Source organism: Oryzias melastigma, unplaced genomic scaffold, assembly GCF_002922805.2.
Source record: "Oryzias melastigma strain HK-1 unplaced genomic scaffold, ASM292280v2 sc01008, whole genome shotgun sequence".
In the NCBI taxonomy this organism is placed as follows: Eukaryota; Metazoa; Chordata; class Actinopteri; order Beloniformes; family Adrianichthyidae; genus Oryzias; species Oryzias melastigma.
Genome location: NW_023417593.1, coordinates 3883 through 23835, shown reverse-complemented (window position 1 = coordinate 23835; position 19953 = coordinate 3883). Strand labels below are relative to the sequence as shown.

The following is a 19953-nucleotide window of genomic DNA, read 5'->3' as shown; positions in this document are numbered from 1 at the left end:
TGCAGGTAAAAACACAAAGGAAAAAGACCCTCTAACATGAATTGAAACACGACTGCAACAATCTTTTTCTTTGTAGTTTTGGTTTATTTATTTAAAGAAACCAAATACACTTAATGAACTGAAGAAAATATTTTTCTTTTTCCTATTTATGAGTTTCTAATTGTATATTTTTCCCCCTAAAATGGAGAGATGTTGACTGGTACCACAAAAAATATTATTGTTTAAAAACATCCATCCATCCATCTTCCTGACCGCTTCGTCCCTTTCGGGGTCGCGGGGTGTCGGAGCCTATCCCGGCTACTGATGGGCGAAGGCGGGGTACACCCTGGACAGGTCGCCAGTCTGTCACAGGGCCACAATCACACACACACATACACTCTCACATCCACACCTAGGGGCAATTTAGAGTCACCAATGAACCTATGAAGCATGTTTTTGGACGGTGGGAGGAAGCCGGAGTCCCCGGTGAAAACCCACGCATGCACGGGGAGAACATGCAAACTCCACACAGAAAGGTCCCAGCCGGGAGTCGAAACGGGGCCTTCTCGCTGTGAGGCGAGAGCGCTAACCACTGCGCCACCGTACAGCCCTGTTTAAAAACATGTTTGAATAAATAAAAAATAGATATTTTTTATCAGATTTGCTCCTGTTAGATCTTCATCGTGTCCTTGTGAAGTCTTTGTCCAGAGACATTAGTCTCACAGCTGGAGAAGAGAAAAAGCGTTTTCTACTAATCTGGTTGGAGTCGTGTAGTTTAATATTCAGAAGGTTTTGAACAAAAAATGTCATTTTATAAAGTGGACGGGAAGCTGGACATGTACATATAAAGATTTAACAGGCTGGAGTGATTATCCTTCTTAAAGATGGATGTGCAGTAGGCATAATGCACAAAAAATCAAGTCTTTTTTGAAAATGAAAAGCATATTGCAGTTAATGGTTTGTTAAATTACAGGCTGACGTCTTAACTTCCTTTGATTTGAGTCACTCCTGATAAGAAGGGTTTCATGTAACTTACAATGATAGAGTCTTCATGCTATTATATTGACATAACTACAATTACCTATTGTCTATTACCGAGACAAATTAATTTGACTAGTCTTAATCTTTAAAAAGCTGCTCTAATGTCTTAAAACCTGAAACTGTGTCAAAGGGGAAAACTTGAGCTTTGTTTTTTTTTGTTTTTAATGATCTCAATTGTATAATTGTAATAAGATTTCATATTCACTCCTAAGGTCAAACTTAGACTTCTAAATCCTAAACTTAACTAAAAATACATTGTATCAAAAGTACAAATTGCATTTCCCCAAAATGTGTGCATTTTTACAAACAGTAGAGTAGAACAGTTAAAGTATTTTATTTTTTATTTTTAATCTGTAAATATTTTTATCTAAATGTTAAACCTTAATTGTTGCTTGTCTAATAATAAAAGTATCTTGATAACCATAGCTTGTTTTTGTCTGTCAAAGAAAATGGTATTTCTGTCTATATGCATATGAAGCGTTAAAAGCAATGAAGAAACCTTTTTCTCATTAGCTTTACTGGTATTTTAGTGGGAAAAAAACAACAAAAAAACCCCCAAAATTTTAGTTTTTAATTAAAAATAAATGTGTTTCTCTTTCTGCCCCTCTCCTTTTAATGACTGTGATAAAGGAGATCATTTTCCTTTTTTCCCAAATATTTCCCTTGGGATCTTTGGTTCTCCTAAACTGTAAATTGTTTGGTTATGAATGTGGCACGTCTGACTTGTACAGATTTACTTGATTTATTGTGAGCAAGAAGGTTCTTCTATTATTAACTATTAAAATATATCCCCAACAGAGGAACTTCAGACAAAAATAAACAATTTCAAAGATGCACAGAAGCATTCAATGCTTTTTTTTCCAGTGATGATTTTAATCACGTGGGTCTAATTCTCCTGATAGATATTAACCTATCCATGCATTCAACAACCAGCTAAACTGAGAAAATCATCATCTGTACACCCAAGTCATGTGCTATAACAGGGGTTGCTATGTAACTTATGCTGTTGTTTTGGTTTTTTTTCCTTGCGTCCTTGTGAAAACATTTTAATACACTTTTAATTGTTATGGCAGTTTTACAATGCTGTCAATTAAGCTTGTTCTACCAAAAAGTCATTTGATTCCCTGATTGGTAATATACTCAGGCTTTACAATCTGCTGTTGTAAAATGCAGCTGCGGAGAAATTAAAGCTGGACCTCACAGTGAGGCCAGAATGAGCACAGTGCATTGATATTCAAGTCGAGTGTCTCTGGCATCTTCTTCTATCTCAGGTCTTCTTTCCACAGCTTATAGATTGTATATATAATTCAGACCACAGCAGAGATATAACCTTAGGATCATTCAGAAAAAATAACTAAATTTTCTTTTTCTTATAGACAACGAAGTTAATTAACAAGAGCATCCGGAAGGGCATGCAGAACTACTATGATGACCTGGACTTTAAGAACATCATGGACTATGTTCAAAAGAAGGTAAGGAGACGGCTCCTTTCAATTTCTGTATTCGATATGGCAAGAACACAGCACAAACAAGGAGAAGCTACTTGGTGTTTCTTTGTTTTTAAAATTATATGAATGTCCAAATTTATGAAACTCCCACGCCAACCCAGTCGTCTAGTCAAAACAGTCAAGAAACTTTTCTAATATTTTTTCAACAAAGTTTGGGTTTGTTGCTTGGATCAAAAAAATAGGGGGAGGATGTGTTCCAAGGTTCACAATTTTTTTTCTTTTTTAAAGGGTAACCAAACACTAAATCAACTGTTTTTTTGTCTGTTGACCTCTATAAATGGGACTTTAAAAGGTCTGTCTGTTGTTCCTTAAATATCCACTCCTGCCACTTTGGAAGCAATATCATTTGAGTAAAAACTGTTGAGGTTTTGGACCTTTTTTTCTTTAATTTTATGCCATTTCTTAGCCCTCAGGTTTTCTATTGCACTGTTGAAAATTAACAAAAGAGGGTCAATTGAGATGTTGTTCCAATTTTTAATGATAACCTGGGTGAGAGGCAGCACACATTTACTTGTAAGACTAAAATCCTGATCGAACACATGACTCCAGATGTATGGATTTGTGTGTCTAAAGTAGGTTTGTATGGTTCAAAGCTGATCTCTGAGCCAAGAACTTTATATAGTGATCAAAGACAACTGATCAAACAGCAAAGTGAACAGCCTCCACTGACTGGCACTGTGAAGGAAGCAAATGCACCTGATGTCTGAGCAAAGGCTGTTTGCTTTGTACGTGCATGTCATAATGGAACAGAAACAGTTCTGTGAGCAGGAAATATATTATTGTAATGGAACATTACTGATCTGTAAGCTGTTTGATCTTCATATAGCTCAGATCCACTTTCCTGTTTTCAGCTGCTCAGATTGTGGTTGTCAGATTCCTTTTTAGCTGCATCTATAGTAATGTGTGTGCTTGGCAGACTCTGAAGAGGCTCCGTAGAAACACCTTCAATTCATCTAGCCTGACTGATTGAAAAAAACAGCTTTAAATGAGGAAGATGGGTGTTGATGTGTCCCAGCTGTGCATCTGTTTGCTGGAATAAACACGGTTACAGTCACTCTGTTCTAAATTTGTTTTCATTGCTCCATTTTACCCTGTTTATTTTCCTGTGGCAAAACAAAGCAAATGATAAAAATCAGTCATCACAAAAATGGCTGTCCTTACAGTACTTGCCAATGGTTGATGGTAACAGGGACTTTCTGAGTAATGAAATGATTCAAATTAAAGAACATGATATTAGAGAAGTGCATTAGAGCAGTGCAGGACATGGATGAGGGCTGTAAGACAGTGGTGAGGTATTCTGAAGGGGTGACGTATGAGTTCAAAGTGGAGGTGGGATCACATCAGGGATCAGCTTTGAGCCCCTTCATGTTCGCAGTGGTGATGGACAGGCTGACAGAAGAGGTTAGACAGACCATGGACTATGATGTAGATGCAGATGATATGGTGATGTTTTTGCAAGAGCAGGAACCAGGTAGAGGAGAAACTGGGGAGGTGGAGGTTTTCCCTGGAAAGGAAAAGAAAGGAATGAAGGTTCAGTATGGATTCAGTGAACAAAGACATGAAGGTAGCTGATGTTAAAGTAGAGACTGCAGAAGACGGGGTTAGATTGAGGAAGCTGATTTGCTGTGGCAACCCTTGAAGGGAAAAGAAGAAGAGGAAGACAAAATTTGGTCTAAATCAGACTTTGTGATTTAGGGGCAACTAAAGCACCTTAAGGCAGAGGATAAAACAAAAAAAAAAAAAAGTTTTTTTTTTTAAGGGAAGATGATTATTTATAAAAGATGACCAAATGAATTACTGCTATAGGACAAGCTAAGGTGCTTGGACTCTGCAAACACATTTGACTCATTAATAGGTGTCTCTATTTCTAAGGGACCAAAATAAAAAAAAAATAGGTGTTATTTTGCTTGATTGAAAAAAAATAAATAAATAAAGGTGGACATGCGTCAAAGTTACAGTGTTTACAAAAGTTTTGAAGTGCAAAGTTAAGCCTTGTTTCCACTGAGCGTTTCGGTCTGGACGATAAGTAGTGGTACGGAACGGTCCAGTTAATTCTGGCAAACATTTCCACTCAGTTAAGCCTCGCTTCCACTAAGTGGTTTGCTTCACGGCACATGTGTGGTGTAGACGGCTAGCGTGTTGTTGCGTCATTGCAGTGCGATGACTAGAAAAGCAACAATGGAGGTCATCCAGCAGCTCAACTTTTTCTTGCTTTACTTCTGGTACATCGTGTATAACAGGAATTTAATGTTTGTTCCACCACAGACTAGAACTTGAAGTTATTTGCAGACATTTTCAAACTGGTGATCAAAAGAGTACACAGGAAACTGCAAAAACCAGAATTCTTCAAAAATATTCATACGCATTTTTCCTATGGACATATTATGAAGGACAGATTGTAGCAGACACTTATATCAGGTAAGTAAGGGTGAAGAAAGTAAAACATATGTGTGTGCAACTTTCATTACCCTTACAAATACTTCTCGATATACCACACAACAGTATGTTCCATTTTCATGACATCCCTTAATGTACCCATACAAGGACCTTCTTTGAGTCTCCTTGAGTGGGGGAGAAAAAACATTCACCCTAACCTGCTCAATGAGGGAAAACATTTTTTAATGGTCTCTCCAGCGATCAAAAAGATGCAAGCAAGAGCTGTATGCTCCTTCAGGATGATAGTTTTCCTCTGGCAGGTCTAATTCTGCGTGACACGTGTTTCTTTGCTCAAGCTTTGGAAGCAATTACACATCGTACAACAAATCATACAGCATCCAGATGATCATTAAATCCAAGTTGCATTTCTGCTTTAATGTAACAGGTGTTGGTGGTGATACATGTTCATTAAAAGCTTAGGTTTCTGCAGAATGCAGGATCATTTATTTCCTCTGCTGTGGAAATCTGTGGTTTGACTGCACTTTCTTTAGGTGCTCCATCGCTATGGAATTGATACAAGCTGGAGAGGAGATGTCTGGCTTCAGGCAGGGTGTGTACAGGGTAAACTGAAACCAGGTGCATAGTCACAGAGTTGGACCACTCAATTTCTTTTCAGCTGAAAAATTAGCCAACTTTTGGTTATTTTCACTTAAAAATAAATATGCAAAAATGCTCCAACAGACTTTGAGTAATTTTATGCAAATTGAAAAAGAATGTTTCTTCTGCAACTGTAGATCATTTGAGATTTCTCAAAGCAAACAGTCAGGCTGGTCAGGTGCTCAGTCAGCAGCTGCAGTCTCTGGAAACAACAGAATAGAAAACTCTGGACAGGCTCTGCTGCATTGTTAACACCCCCTCCCACCCTCTTGATGTCATCTTTGCTGAGAGAAGAAGCACGTTTAGCCGAGGACCTTTGTCCCTGAGATGCTCCAATGACAGACTCAGGAAGTCTTTTTTTCCATCAGTAAAAAGATTGCCAATTCTCTTGAGGTTGGTGAAAAAGAAGAAAGCACCATCAACTTTGAAGAGGTAACAAGTTTATTTAAGTTAAACTTAAGACTTTAAAGACTTTTTTTAAGACTGTGCAAATCAAAAATTAAGACCAATTTGTCATCCTATTTGAAGTAATTTTTTTTTTTAAATGATCATTCACAAACAGTCAGTGCAGACGGTGCAGAAGCAGTGAGGTCCTAGCATCCGCTGCTTTGAGAGCACCGGCAGCATGCTGGATACCCGTTCCATTACATTTTCCATGATCAAACTGTAGCTTCTTACATTGTTGTTTGCAGTCTGTTTTATGCTTTATGCTTCTTTTTTTATGTTGAGCAGCATATTGGTTTGTAGTGCATTATCTGACGCTCATTATTTACATTATTTGATCAAACACTTTATGGATGAAAAAAATTTGATGAGAAAAGTGAAACGAAGAAGTTTCAAATAGCACAATTTTTAAGGCTCAGATATTAAGATTTCCAACTTCCTAAAGGCTTTTTAAGGTATTTTTTCAAATCCATAAATTCAATACTTTTAAGACTTTTTTAGACCTGACAATAACCCTGTTTGAAAAAAAATATTTTTGTTTTAAGTCTTTAATTTTAATTTTTTGAAGTCCCACTCCAATCATCTTTTGATCTATTGTCGAAGTGGTCTTTTGATTATGATAATGCTGTTTAGTCAAAATCAAAAAGGCTGTAGTGTCTTCTTGGACATAGTTTCTGCAGAGCAGCAGGAATTCATTAGAAATTGCTTTTAAGTTCTCAAGCAAGACAGTTTGCGTGATGCATCAGAATGGAGTGAAATAGGGAGTTTGAAATCTGTTGATTGTAGCTTTTTAACATCACTATTAAAAGCTTTTTTCAATAGCGCTTTTTCCTCCGCACCTGATTCTCAATGATTTGAATGCAGAAATACTCAGAAATGCAGATTTAAGGTTATTTTATGTATTTATTTATTTTTTACATATGTCCTCCATTTTGAAAAATGCCGCTGAAACATGTTAAAAAACTATTTTTTTGGTTAATTTTCAACAACAGAGTTGTGTAAACTATAGGATTAGCTAATCTGTGAGGCATAATCACTAGTTTGTATGTTTTGCTCATGTTAGGAAAAAGCTGACACTCATTGAATTTCCCACCAGTGATAATAAAGTAAATCTGAATCTAAACCTGACTTAAAACTGATATAAACTTTATAGAAGTATCTTTTCTGTGGGATTCTTATAAGGTATCATTTGTGAAACCCAGCCTTGATCATTAAAGTCTGCTTTGTCTATTATTCTCTATTGGTGGTTTAGTAAAGTATTGTTGAATTCAATTTGAAACTCTTATAACGTTATTGCCAAAGCTGGCTTTTTTCTACTTTAGTAGTCATCTAAATCAAATAACTGTGAACTCAACTTGTGAATAAAAAGTATCTTAACAGGTCTTGTTATTGTAAGAAAGCATTTCAGTATAGCTTGTATTTAACCTTTTCGATTATGTCAGAGGGGTTTTCATTGTTCTTAAAAATCAGCAAGAAAATGTGGAAGTTGTGGCGAACTAGAAATTACAGTTCTGCTTTAGAAACAAAGATCCTGTTTTTTCAGCTGTTTTCTATTGTGGTTTGGGGTTCCAACATCCCAACATTATAAAACAAACACTATTTTCGATATGATGGAAAACTGTTTGCTGGAATATTTTCTCGTTATCCTCTAAAGCTCCCGGCTGTCTCAAGTGTTATGCAGCAGAATTAAATTTAAGCATTTCCCACACGACTCAGAGGAAACCATATGAGCAGAACTTTGACTAGGAGAGTGGGAATGATGACAGGAATTTCAATGGAGCACTTTGTGTGTTTTGATCAAATTGCAAATTTTCAGAGAACTAGAAGATAGATTTTTTTCTTCTGAATCCTCACATGAGTGTTAAGATTAGCCGAGTATAAGCCATTTATTCAAAAGACTTTCTTAGTTTTTATGTGGGAGTTCCTTCTTGAACAATTTTTTTATGTTTATGTGTATTCTAGCTCCCATCAAGCTCCGGACAGAGTCTTAAAAAAGCATTTTTGGCTATTTGCTATTTGCATTTCATATCAGGTAGATGTCATGCCATCTTTCAGCTAAGTCATGTCCTGTGAATAATGTGGGTCAGATTAACATTCTCTGGAAGATGTTAGATAATTACAAAAAAAAGTCAGCAGGAAATGTTTGCATCAATTAATAAGATTGCTTTTAATTATGCCCTAAAAGTAAAAAGTGTCTGTTTGCTGCTTTGCATAGTTATCAGCACTGTTTTCTGTCAAATCCTTAAATCAAACTGTTAGGCTTTTGTGTGGCACTTTGTTTGCCCCACAGTATCACTTCACTATTATTAAATCCAGCTTCTGACACTTTCCGTAGCAACCCACAAAAACTTCACTAGCAATGACAGGCATTTGGCGTTGTGCATGCAAAGAGAAACTGTGAATATGTGCCTCAAACTGTCTCTTTAGATTTATCCCAGTGCTCACAAAAAGACACTTTTATTTTTATTTTCTCTGATTTTTTTATGTGTATATATATTGATGTTTTTTTTCATATGTTTGTTTAGATTTACCCTAATTATATTTGTTAATATAAATATAATGTTATTTAACACCTGGATTTCTGCACTATTTAGAGGATGGGGACCTACGTCTCATAGAAACCACTTGTTCACACTATGACGGATTGGGCGATTATCTGTCTGTCTCATACCAGTCGAGCACAAAAATCTGAGCAGTAAAGTATTGAACTTTAGCGACTGCAATCAACAATAAAGATATTTTGCACAGACACTCAGAGGAAGACGAATCAATTCAAGAGCACAAATACAGATTTAAACACCAGCATCTGATTGCAGATAGGAACACTTTGAATTCATATGTACTGTATATAATATAGCATGTTTACTGTAAATACGGGGGCAGCTGCGTTCGGTTCGCCCCTTGCCTGCTCATATGTGGAGGTGTGCTTGGGCGAGATGCTGAATCCACACTGCTCCCTGGTAGTTACAGGTTGGTGCCAGCATAAGGCAACCATCAGTGTGTTAATGTGTGTGGGTGAATGGAACTGTGACTATAAAGCAATTTGGGCGCTGACTGTATCAGAGAACTGGACCAAGTGAGTGTGATGCCACACATCAAAAATGACTTGCTTTCAGTTCCAACAAAAATAAGTCAATTTAGATGCCATTTTTTTGTGATGTGTACATCGTCATATTGGAACCCGAAATTATCAGTGAGCAGTGATTGGTCCGAATCGGTCTGAGTTGACATTTATATGTCAGTCACTCTGGCTAATCAAGAATCAAGTCCACACACATTCTTCTGAAAGCTGGCTGTGGAAAAAAAGTTAAGGTATTAGAGGTCCTGGGTTCAAATCCCAGACAAGCCCCCTATTTATGTTGCACTCCTGTCAGGGAGACAGAGCTTTTTAGGATGAAAAGGAAAAAAAAAAAATTCTACCCCTCCTCCTTACAGGAATGATCAGTGACAGCAGGAGAGATTACAGGGCCAGACCGGACAAAACCGACACTTTTGAGCTTTTTGGGGTGTGACTTTTCTCCTTTGACAGGAGCACAGGACAATTAGAAATGACATGTCCCTTTTCATGATAATAGACACCCTCACAGCTTTCAACAGAGATTGGTTTTGAGCATTGTGGGCTTTCAATAAAGGTTTTTTTTTTTTTAGTGGCGAACACATGTGGATGAGTGTCTGCCTGCACGGATGGAAACACGGCACAGTACGTTAGCATAAATTCATCAGCAACCGCAGTCGTGTTAGTTTGGGAGGAGACTTTCTGTTAATTCAAATAAGCAGCAATCCTCTCAGGGAGGAATCCAACAATTTATGTGTGGTATTTCTCTGTCCTCGACCAATCGGGTGCTCTGGACAACTGGGGTACCAATCTGCAAACAAAAAAAGAAAAGCAGAAAACATTAAGGAAAACTGATAGAAAAACACTCCAAAAGTTCCAAAAACCAAAATTACTGCCCCCATAATGACAGGAAAGGTTATTCTGACAAATGTAACGAGAGAGTAATAACTGTTAGTTTCTTAATAGAAGTCTATGGGATTTTGGCTTCTTTGGGACCAATAGGAACTTTCTGTTTGGAGTGCCAGAGGAGAGGAGTCACTCAGTACAGTTTTCAAATGCACTCAATGTTTGGGCCTCAAAGCAAGGTAGAAACATGTTATTTAACCCTTATGGGGTCCAGATGACCCGACCCTTATTTTGATGTGTGACCCCTCCCATGACAAAGGTGGAAAGGATTTCATTTCTACCATGGACACAAGTGAAGATACAAAATCCTTGGGGGACAAAAAAGTTCAGCGCACTTTCTTATGGGGTCCAGATGACCCCTCTTGTAATGTTAATGTGCATAGGATAGCACAAGGGTTAAGTATATACAATTTACCATATATAACATCATAGCACCCTTCTAAATAAAAAGTAATGAAATCTCTCTTTAACTTATTTCACCGTTTTTACAATTGCAGTAGTTGAAAACAATAAAAAGTCCTTCTGTTCCTCTTAGAACTGTAGAACAGAATAAGCATTTATTCCTTCCTTGGCATTAAAGAAAAGTTGGCCAGTTATTTTTGAGGCCACCACTTTAATCTTTTTGTCTTCTTTACTCATCCAGACACTTTTCTCAGGAGTCAAAATGCAATTTCAAAATCGGGGAAAAGTTCAAAACCATAAATGTTTGAATAAAATGTTGAAGAATACCTCTTGACATGAATATCCAGCAGAGCACTAAGAGCAGAGTCAAAGCCTAATTACCGATACCACATATTTCTTATTTACTTGGGTTCAATGAAAATAGTAGTTTCCCGCACTAATGTGTTAAGGGAGGTAGTAATGTCACGTGCTGTAAGTTTTGTCTTTCTATTTAGTGTGCTTAGGTATTCTGATGGAAATGTGACCTTTTTCTCCAGTGGCCATGCCTGCATTTGTCTTCAGTACAACGGAAGAGGAGACCGCCACAATTACAGTGCACGATTAATCAAAACGGCAATGCTAATATAGACTAATGCTAGACCCTATTGCACAAAAACACAGTTGGTCATATATATATTTTTTAAATTAAAATTAATGTTGGTAACGGTTAGTAAAGTGACACACCGTCTCATAATCATTGAATAGCTGGAAGGTATGCTATTTATTAGTTTATTCTTTTGCCACACGGGTCCCTTTTGTTATATATAGCAAGGGATGTTGCCGTTCTGCCAAAATCAAAGCCATTCAAACATTTGAACTGACACTTAATTTCCTGTATGGCGAGGCTGTTAGACATAAACGTGATCAATTGTATTTCTAAGTTAATTTTCGCTTCATTCCAAAAGGTGGCGTTTTGACAGAACAATATAATGAACGGGACATTTTTTTTTTATCAATGACACAATTATTGCTTCATATTAGAAGTGCACGGACAGTTTGAGTGCTTAAAACATATTTGTACTCGTACAAATCAATGTAAAAGATTGTAAAGTTTTATTTGTTTTATGTATATAAAAGACATGCTTCTCAGCACAGCTTAAATTTAACCAATTACAAGTTGGAAGTTCTGCAGTTCACATTAAAATGAACCACAGCAGTTAGGGAATAATACACTTTTAAAAAGATTACTAATATGCGGATATTCAATTTTATCAATCATCTTTTGTTTTTGTTTTTTTATCTCGAGGAGCAGTAGCATGATTAGGACTTATTTCACAACCAGTATTTTGCAAACAAAGCAAAATCCTTGTCTTGCTAAAGGGTAATGGGCTTTTTAATCCTCTATAGTTCATTATATGACTACAGTTAATATATTATCATGTATAAAAAAACCAAAGCACAGAAAGAGGGATTTTTTTAATTTAGTCTTTTGAATTGTTTCATTTGTGTTAGAAGCATGATTCTGTGGGATGAGTTGGCTAAGAGGCCGTTGTCCACTGGTTCTCAAACCTGTCTTGCAATCTCTATATTAAGATTAGCTCCAATGATGACATCATTCTCTTGATGGGATTGACCTTCATCTTGCATCTGCTGTTTAAATAAAATGTTATGTGGTTCATCAACTTGTGAGGTGCTTTCCTCTCAAACAATCTCGGTGCTGGACTGTGATGCTGTCCACTGCACATCTGCAGAAGAAGGCCAAGATCAATCCCCTGAGTACAGAGGTCCACAGTCTCCTGAGGAAATTGAAGCACCTTAGTCATCAAGCCTGATGTGTGTAAGGTTCATGTACTGTCCTGCTGAGGTAAACACTCAAGTACTTGCAGCTGGAGACCACCTCGACAATTGGTGATTGATCTAGGGAGGTGAGAGGATTGTTAACGATATGCAGTCCCAATAATAGAGACAGTTATTAAAATAATCGTTTATGTTGTGGTACAGCACCAAATTTAACATGTATATTCCTTAGGATCCCTGCTTTCAGAAACACAAGATAGCTAAAGGAAAAAACAATATTTTAAATATATTGTATGGTAGGTACCTCTCATGTTTAAATATTGAATTTTGTCACAATTGCGTATACATATACATGTACCATCTTTACAAATGGCCGCCATTTTTACAAATGGCCGCTAATTTGGATTTTTCTTGTGGCAAAAGTACTTTTCTAAAAGAGGGGATCCTAAGGTACTTCCATGCCGAATTTGGTGCTTCTACCACATATTTATACCACTGGTATGCAACCAAATTCTAGTTTTGAGTGACTGGTAACATTTTCACAGCATATTTCCATTAATCCAGTAACATCAGCTATAATTTAACAAATAAATCTAATTTGTTTAATGATCTGTTTTCTGTTTTACTGATAAGATCTATAAGATTTTTGCTAGTTCTGTTTAAATGTGTTGTTAATGAGGTGTAATCATCTCTGAAGAGTAAGTGAGACACTTTGTTAGTCTGTTATTGAACCGTGCTTTCATCTGAGCCTCAGAAGTCCTGATTTATCTGTTTGTTTGTTCTACTCAACCGTCCATCCATCAGGCAGCAGGTGATTGTAACAGCGAGAGGCTTTCAGTCAACGGCTGAAAGGGATTAGCCAGAGTGTGTTGCTGTAGATCCTCTGCTGCACTGATGGACAAGAACTGTGTTTTGTTGCTAATACTCGGTCAGTCACAAACCTTCACAGGAAGACGATCACATCATGTCATTTTTGACTCAGATATCTACTGTAAATCTGTGCAACTTAAATCTGGTTCTGTCATGTTTGTTAAAACCTGCAGCAAACAAATACGTAAATAATTGTTTTTTTATATACTTATATAACTTCCTCTTAATTTTGTGGCAACATGCGTTTACTCTCCGATCTGTCGTCACTCTGTCAGGTGTAATGAATGCTGAGAAGAAAGGATGCCCACGCTTTAGCAGAGCCAGTTGCCCACACAGTCAATTTGACTGACTGATAACCTGTTGTTAGCAGGAACTCAAGTCAATTAGCTCAGAAATTATTTCCTTATAGCCAATGATTTTAATGTATATTTCTGAGTATTTTATTTTTAAAGAATATTGTCAATCAGTTAAGAAGATTGGAGCAAAGAAGGAAAATTGCTAAAAGATAAAATTAGTCTTTGCGACTTTAGCAGCCCTTTACATTATCTTGGTTACAGAAAACAGAATTAACAGTTTCAAATGCTTTGAATACAAATCCAAACAATTCCAAATGTTGCTATTTGCAGTTTCCTCAGCTCTGAAGAAGCTTAAATATCTAAAACACCAACATGAAACGTCGACTCAGGTCTTTCTTGTTTTTCATCTTTGTGGTTTCTGTCAAAACTATATCGGTTTTGCTGCTTTAACGTTCTTTTTCTTTTACCTCTGACCCATTGCTGTTGGGTTGGGGAGGTAAAAGCTCTGCAGACTTGACACGAAAGGAAGCGGGAACAACATCTTGGCAGACAGGCGTCTTATCAGCATACTGATTACACTGCGTGGTGAAGAGCCGCCTCATATTTATTCATTTATTCCTCATAAGTCTTTATCTCCTGCCTCATCCACTCTTTCTTCCTCACATTCTCCCTCAATAAAATATTTATCTCAAAAAGTAACAATCAAGCTGAGCCAATGCTGTGGAATTGAGGACGTTCTGTAACACTTTGGCATTCTGATGCAGATTTATAGATCCAAATGTAGGAGTACGTATTCTAGTGTTCTGTCATAGATCATATTTATATGGAATGATCAGTGCTTTGATATAAATAGTGATTGATTTGCACAAGTTTCTCACTTCTATATTTTTTTGACAGTAATGCTTAAATTTCCCCCCTAAAAAGGCACATTTTAAAATTAACGTACTTAACAAAAATGTTGCAAATCCTTAAACACTGTTTGACTGACGGAAACAGAGCAGCAAAATAAAGAACAAAACAAAACTTATTCTTTTTATTGAGCATTTATTTGAGAAAAGGTTAGTTAAAAACAAAGCCAACCGTTTTTTTCAAAGACAAATCAAAGCTTCTTTATAGAGATAATTGTCTTTCATTACTTGTTTTAACCGAGCTCATTAAGTCTTCCCTTAAGTGATGGTGTTTTTCTTTACCTGAGGGATTGCAGCTAATGATGAAAAAGACAAAAACGATCCTTTGGTGTCATTGTTTTGTTGGTTTGGAACCATAAAGTTTCTCAGCCTCAATTTATTGTTCACGACTTCAAGGTTTAATGATTTTGGAGGAAACGTTTTTTTTTTTTTTTTTTCTTTTAAATGCTGACTGAGTGTGGAACAAAAGCCTCCCAGTGGAAGGATTGGACAGTAGAAGCACACTTTGTCATAAACAGTTTGATTAGATTTCTTATAGTTTTTTTCATATTTTTGTATGAACAAATGAACCACATGAGCAGTGGATTAAGAGAAGCCCAAAATAGAGAATGAAACACACACACAAGCAATCACACACCATGTTTTTGTTGATTTTTGTCTGATTTAAAAATCCTCCTGACTTGTTCCTAGCACAGCAAAAACAATGTTTACTGTGTTGTTACTAGGGGTGTATAGTGTCAAGAATCTGCCGATACAATACGTACTGCGATACATGTCTCATGATGCGATATATATCACGATTATATCCCAAGAGTGAACAATGTTTCACTTTTTTTAAATTGATACAAATATCACCAAATTAAATATTGTAATTTATCTTCAAATACATTTTTTGCTACACCCCTTGTTGATACTGATTCATGCTACCATGTCCCTTTTGAGCTGTTTTCTTAAACCGTGCTTTAATTTCTGCTTCACAGTTTAAGTGTTGTGGGGGAGCAGATTATAAGGACTGGGAAGTCAATATGTACCACAACTGTTCTGCACCCGGACCGCTCGCCTGTGGAGTCCCGTACACCTGCTGTGCCACCTCTAAGGTAAGTGTTACCATCGCAGCAATACATTTGTTGAAGTATTTTTAGAAATTCTAATAATATTTTAGGATTTAAAAACACAAAAACTCACAACTACTTAAATCTATCTAGGGGCAACTAAAGGTCAAGAAGTTAGCTGTGTCTGAATTCCTTCCTTACTCACTATAAGGTCCACTATATAGTGCGTTCTTCATTTTGTAGTGCTATCCAAATCTACAATTCCAAAATCGAGTGCACTTGAAACTTCCCCGAAGTCCTTGCATAAAACTAGTGTTGATTGATGCTCACTACATTAGCAAATTTAACAAATTAGCAAATTTTGTAACAAGTAGGGGATTAGGGTGGGAATTCGGACATAGCTGTTGTGTTGTTTGTTGAGTGGCTTTTACATGATTAAAATATTTTTCTTTGATTATATGTACACAAAAAGACCAGAGATCAGTCCTAATAATCTTTGAGAATTTCTTGTTTGAATCTAGTTCGTAGCTTTTTAGCGCAGTGGTCGTTTACTGTGTGTTATGTTCTAAAAATATCCAGCAATAGGTCATCTGCAAAGTATTTGACTTAATTTTTTACAATTTTATATGTTTTAAGGCTGTAAAACCATTCAATACACACTCAATACTCTTTTCTCTGACAGACGTTAACATTTGAGCTATTTTCTCTCCTGTTTTAACCCTCTCAATGTTCAAATCTTCATAGAAAAATAAGTATTAAAACCACACAATTACCTGTATATAGATTGTCGGGTTTTTTTTCTTTTTCTATAAAATGGCTTCATGAACTGTCGCATTAGTCTTTATAATGTTAATAGTTTAAGCACCTATGGTTTGTTTTTCATGTTTAGTCTACCTCTAGTCGTACTTCTGAAGATGATCTTCCACAAACTCTTGTCTCTGTTTTCGTTAAAACACTGTCCTGTTCTGTCCTCGTTCCTCCTCTTAGCCCAATGAAGTGCCGAACACCTTGTGTGGCTCCAAAGCTTTGGAAGCACAGGTAAGGGCTCAGTCAGACTGAATTCAATAAATGGAATAACCTTCGTTTTTGTGAAAGCAAACTGTTCTGTGTCTTTTCATTCATTTCTTTGTGCTGCTTGTATTAAACACTACTTTGTTGCAGGGCCCTGGGACTACCATCTACCAGACAGGCTGCACTGATGGGTTCCTGTTGTGGGTAGAAGAAAACTACTTAATTATTGGAGGATTGCTGCTGGCGATCGTAGTACCTCAGGTATGTCATTCAGTAAACATGAATATTAACACAATACACATTTAGTTTTATCATTCAAATGCGGTGTTACAATTTTTTTTATACATTTTTGACTTTTTTTATATTTTATTAAACACAATGTGCTATTTTTTGTTTTAAAGTAAAAAAAAAATGTGATTATTTTTTTTCCAATTTAAGAATTTTAATCTACAAATTTAAACTTTTACACATGAAATTGAGAGAACTGACATAGGAACAAACAAATTGTGGATTTCTTCAATGTTAATCCCTGAGTGTCGTCTTCAATTCACGTGATTGTCGCACAGCACGGCGGCCCAAAACCTGCTGGCATGTTCACAGCTGTCAAAGATTAATTGAGTGCACTTGGACTTTTAACACCTTGATAATCAGAACCTCTATATTTAACAGTATGATACAACTCCTAGGACTAAATTTGAGAATCACACCTATCAGCTTCACACCATCGACAGGGTAAAATAATAAGGGAAAATCAAAATGCACATTTTTTTTCTTTAAAAAACGAAGACAAAATAAAAGCAGCTAAAAAAAAAAAAATCCATTAATATCTTCATTTTCCATCTAAGCTGCTGATTCAAAACTATGAGACTATATAACTCAGATATTGATTTTTGCTTCCCAAGTGTTAGCTTGGGTTTGTGAGGTGGTATAAGCTAGCAGGAGAGTGTAAACAAAGGGCTGATGGGAGATTATTGGAGCTGACTTCCGCACCAAGTCCCACCCACAACTCAGAGGTGAATTTCTTATGAACTCCTGCTGCTTTTTGCTAAAAACTGCATAATCATAATTAAAAGACCATTGGGAAACATTGGACAACAAATTAAAATATAGTTGGAGTGGGACTTTAAAGGAGAACTCATTTGATTTAGACCATGTTCCTCGTTTCCAAAGTAGGTAAAAGACACATTTCCATCACACACGTATAAAAAATTGAAACCATGCTTGTGTATAATACAATATTTATTGGTTTGTTGATGCTCAAGTTCTTTTCACATTGTTCATGTAAGAAAGTTTCTTTAGATTAAACTATTCAAAGCTGCGATCATGTGAAGACTGACAAAAAAAAGAACCTAAAGTCATTGTTACTATGTCTTTTAACTTTATGCTTCTGTCTCTGTGCAGGTATTCGGTATAGTTTGCACCTACTTTTATGTATCCCAAATCGAGCAGATGGAAGAAAACGCACTAACAAGTGGAAAGAAGCCACCCCGTATGTTTAAAATGTTCATGCCACAATGAAAATGACGATGACAAACACAAACTTGGAGCTTAAGGCTTGATATGTTGTGTGTATGGCAGTTAGGCTTTTTCCAGAGTTCAATATTCTCTCTCTAAATTCTGTGTTATCTGTTCAGTTTAAATTTTTGAATTTACAAAAGGTAAATAAAAGGGCATTTCAGCTGCATTCTGCCTCAGACCAGCTCAGGGATTCACCAGATAAACACCAAAGTAACCGCTGTCTACCTGTTTGTATACCTACCTACTCGCTGCTGGCGCTCTGCTGCAGGAACGAGTCACATGTTGTTTTTCAAGTGCATGAACGATAGCATTGGAGGTTTGGTAAATAAATCTTAACCAAGAAAGTGTCTTCCTAGAATCACATTTGGTGAAACAAGCATCACAGATTTAAAAACTCAACTTTACTAGTTGAAATATTTGATTACGTTTGTGTGTTCTTTTTTTATGATTTATCTTTGTAACCTTTGGAGATTGTGGGACATGTGTTAGTTTGAATAAACGTAGAAGGTTTACTTCTTTTTGGGAACTTTAGTTTGGTGTAAGTATGAATCATTTTAGTTTTTTTAGGTTTTGATGTAAACATTTATAATTGAAGTTAAAACAAACTGTGACATTGTTTTTTTTTTATTAGACTTCAAGCATGAAAATAACTTCTTAGTAGTAAAGCTGCATATCGGTGTTAATTATAACTTAAATATTTGTAAAACAATTCGACTCCAGCAGTCTTCTGCATCAAAACTTAATAAAAATGGAAGAAAATTATGAATTTTTTGAAGTTCTGTATAATTATTCAATGAGACTTCACAGTATAAGGGGATTTTTTAACCTGCATGCATATAGACAAATTAAACCTTTTTTATGATTAAAAGGAACCTTTTATTGACATGAAAATATTGTGGAGATATTCTGTAAAGCGTAATACAATGCAAATGTTATTCCTGCAGGGAAATGTGCTGAAACTGTTTCTACAGTATTCCATCATTGTTACACTTTAGTAAAATGAATGATCTGTTCATCAATTTTTAAATGACTCCTCATGTAGAGGGGCAGCATCCTCTTCATCCAGTTGTCATTAATCTGGACATCTAATTACTTTTTTGAATTTTTTTGTGTTGAAAAATCAAATGAATAAATTGTTTGAAAAATGCAGTTTTTCTTTTTTTTGATGTTGTTTCTGTTAAAGGATATTTGGTGTTTGGACATGGTAAATAAATGATAGATGACATCACACTGTGTGCTTTGGAGATCCGGCCTCTTCATCTTTGTTTTATAAGTTTGTACATTTTTCATGTGAAGGTGCACAGCTTGTATGTCAACAAAACTCTGCAAATAGAAGATAAAGGTAAAAGGAAAAATCCTTCAAATGGTTCCAGAGCCTCAGATGATCCTAGATCCCTTGAAACGGCTTTTTTCATAAGAAAATTGTTTTGTAATAATTATTAAAATTTTTTCTTTAAATCAGAGCAAAATGTGATTGTTTGGGTAGGAGAGAGAGCATTCCACGTGCCATCTGTGCTCCGTTTCTGGCTCTGAATTAAACATCCTCAATTGTTTTACTCGGAAGTGCAATGAGCAGGAAGCGTCCACAGTGGTTTGGTCTTCATCTATGTCGCTTCTTTCCTTCTTTCACTCCTGCTGCTCTGAGGACCTCCTGCTAAATGGGAGCCCATTAAAATTTTACTTTGGCCACCATCAAAAGAGGAAGAAAAAAAACAGTTTCCCTCCATCACATACAGGGACGGCAGAAGCTTCGGTGATCCGTTTGAAAGAAGTCGTGTCACTTTGGTGAACTCGAACAGATTCAAAGGGAGAACTGGCATCCTTTATAAAGAAACGGACAACTACAGAACTTGTCAACTTTTAACAGAGATGAGTCAGAGTGGCTTTGAAAAAAGCTCCTGTGAGCTGACACGACAGTTTGTGGAGGAAAGAGGAAGGAAAACTCTGAAACTGCTTTTGGTCTTCAGCAGTTCAAATGTACACAGCTTAAAAGAATAAAGGGAAGACTGCAAAAACACATCCTATACTGAGCAAATGAAATATTCTTTGTAAATGCTTTACTTTATACATAGTTAAATGTGCAGACAACACAACGATAATTACATTTATCAGCTTAAGTTTATTAATTAAAGTGTAAAAATACATTACAGGATC

The 19953-nt window shown here is 36.3% G+C and overlaps 1 protein-coding gene across 1 annotated transcript; it reads left to right on the top strand.

The window, feature by feature from the left end:
* The first annotated feature begins 2345 nt into the window (after positions 1 to 2345).
* On the top strand, positions 2346 to 19029 carry LOC112140140 (tetraspanin-15). Its single transcript, XM_024263026.2, has 5 exons — positions 2346 to 2492; positions 15199 to 15315; positions 16258 to 16308; positions 16432 to 16542; positions 17683 to 19029. Exons 1-5 carry the CDS (start codon positions 2433 to 2435, stop codon positions 17797 to 17799), a joined length of 456 nt encoding a protein of 151 aa, XP_024118794.1. The 5' UTR covers positions 2346 to 2432; the 3' UTR covers positions 17800 to 19029.
* Positions 19030 to 19953: the final 924 nt, after the last annotated feature.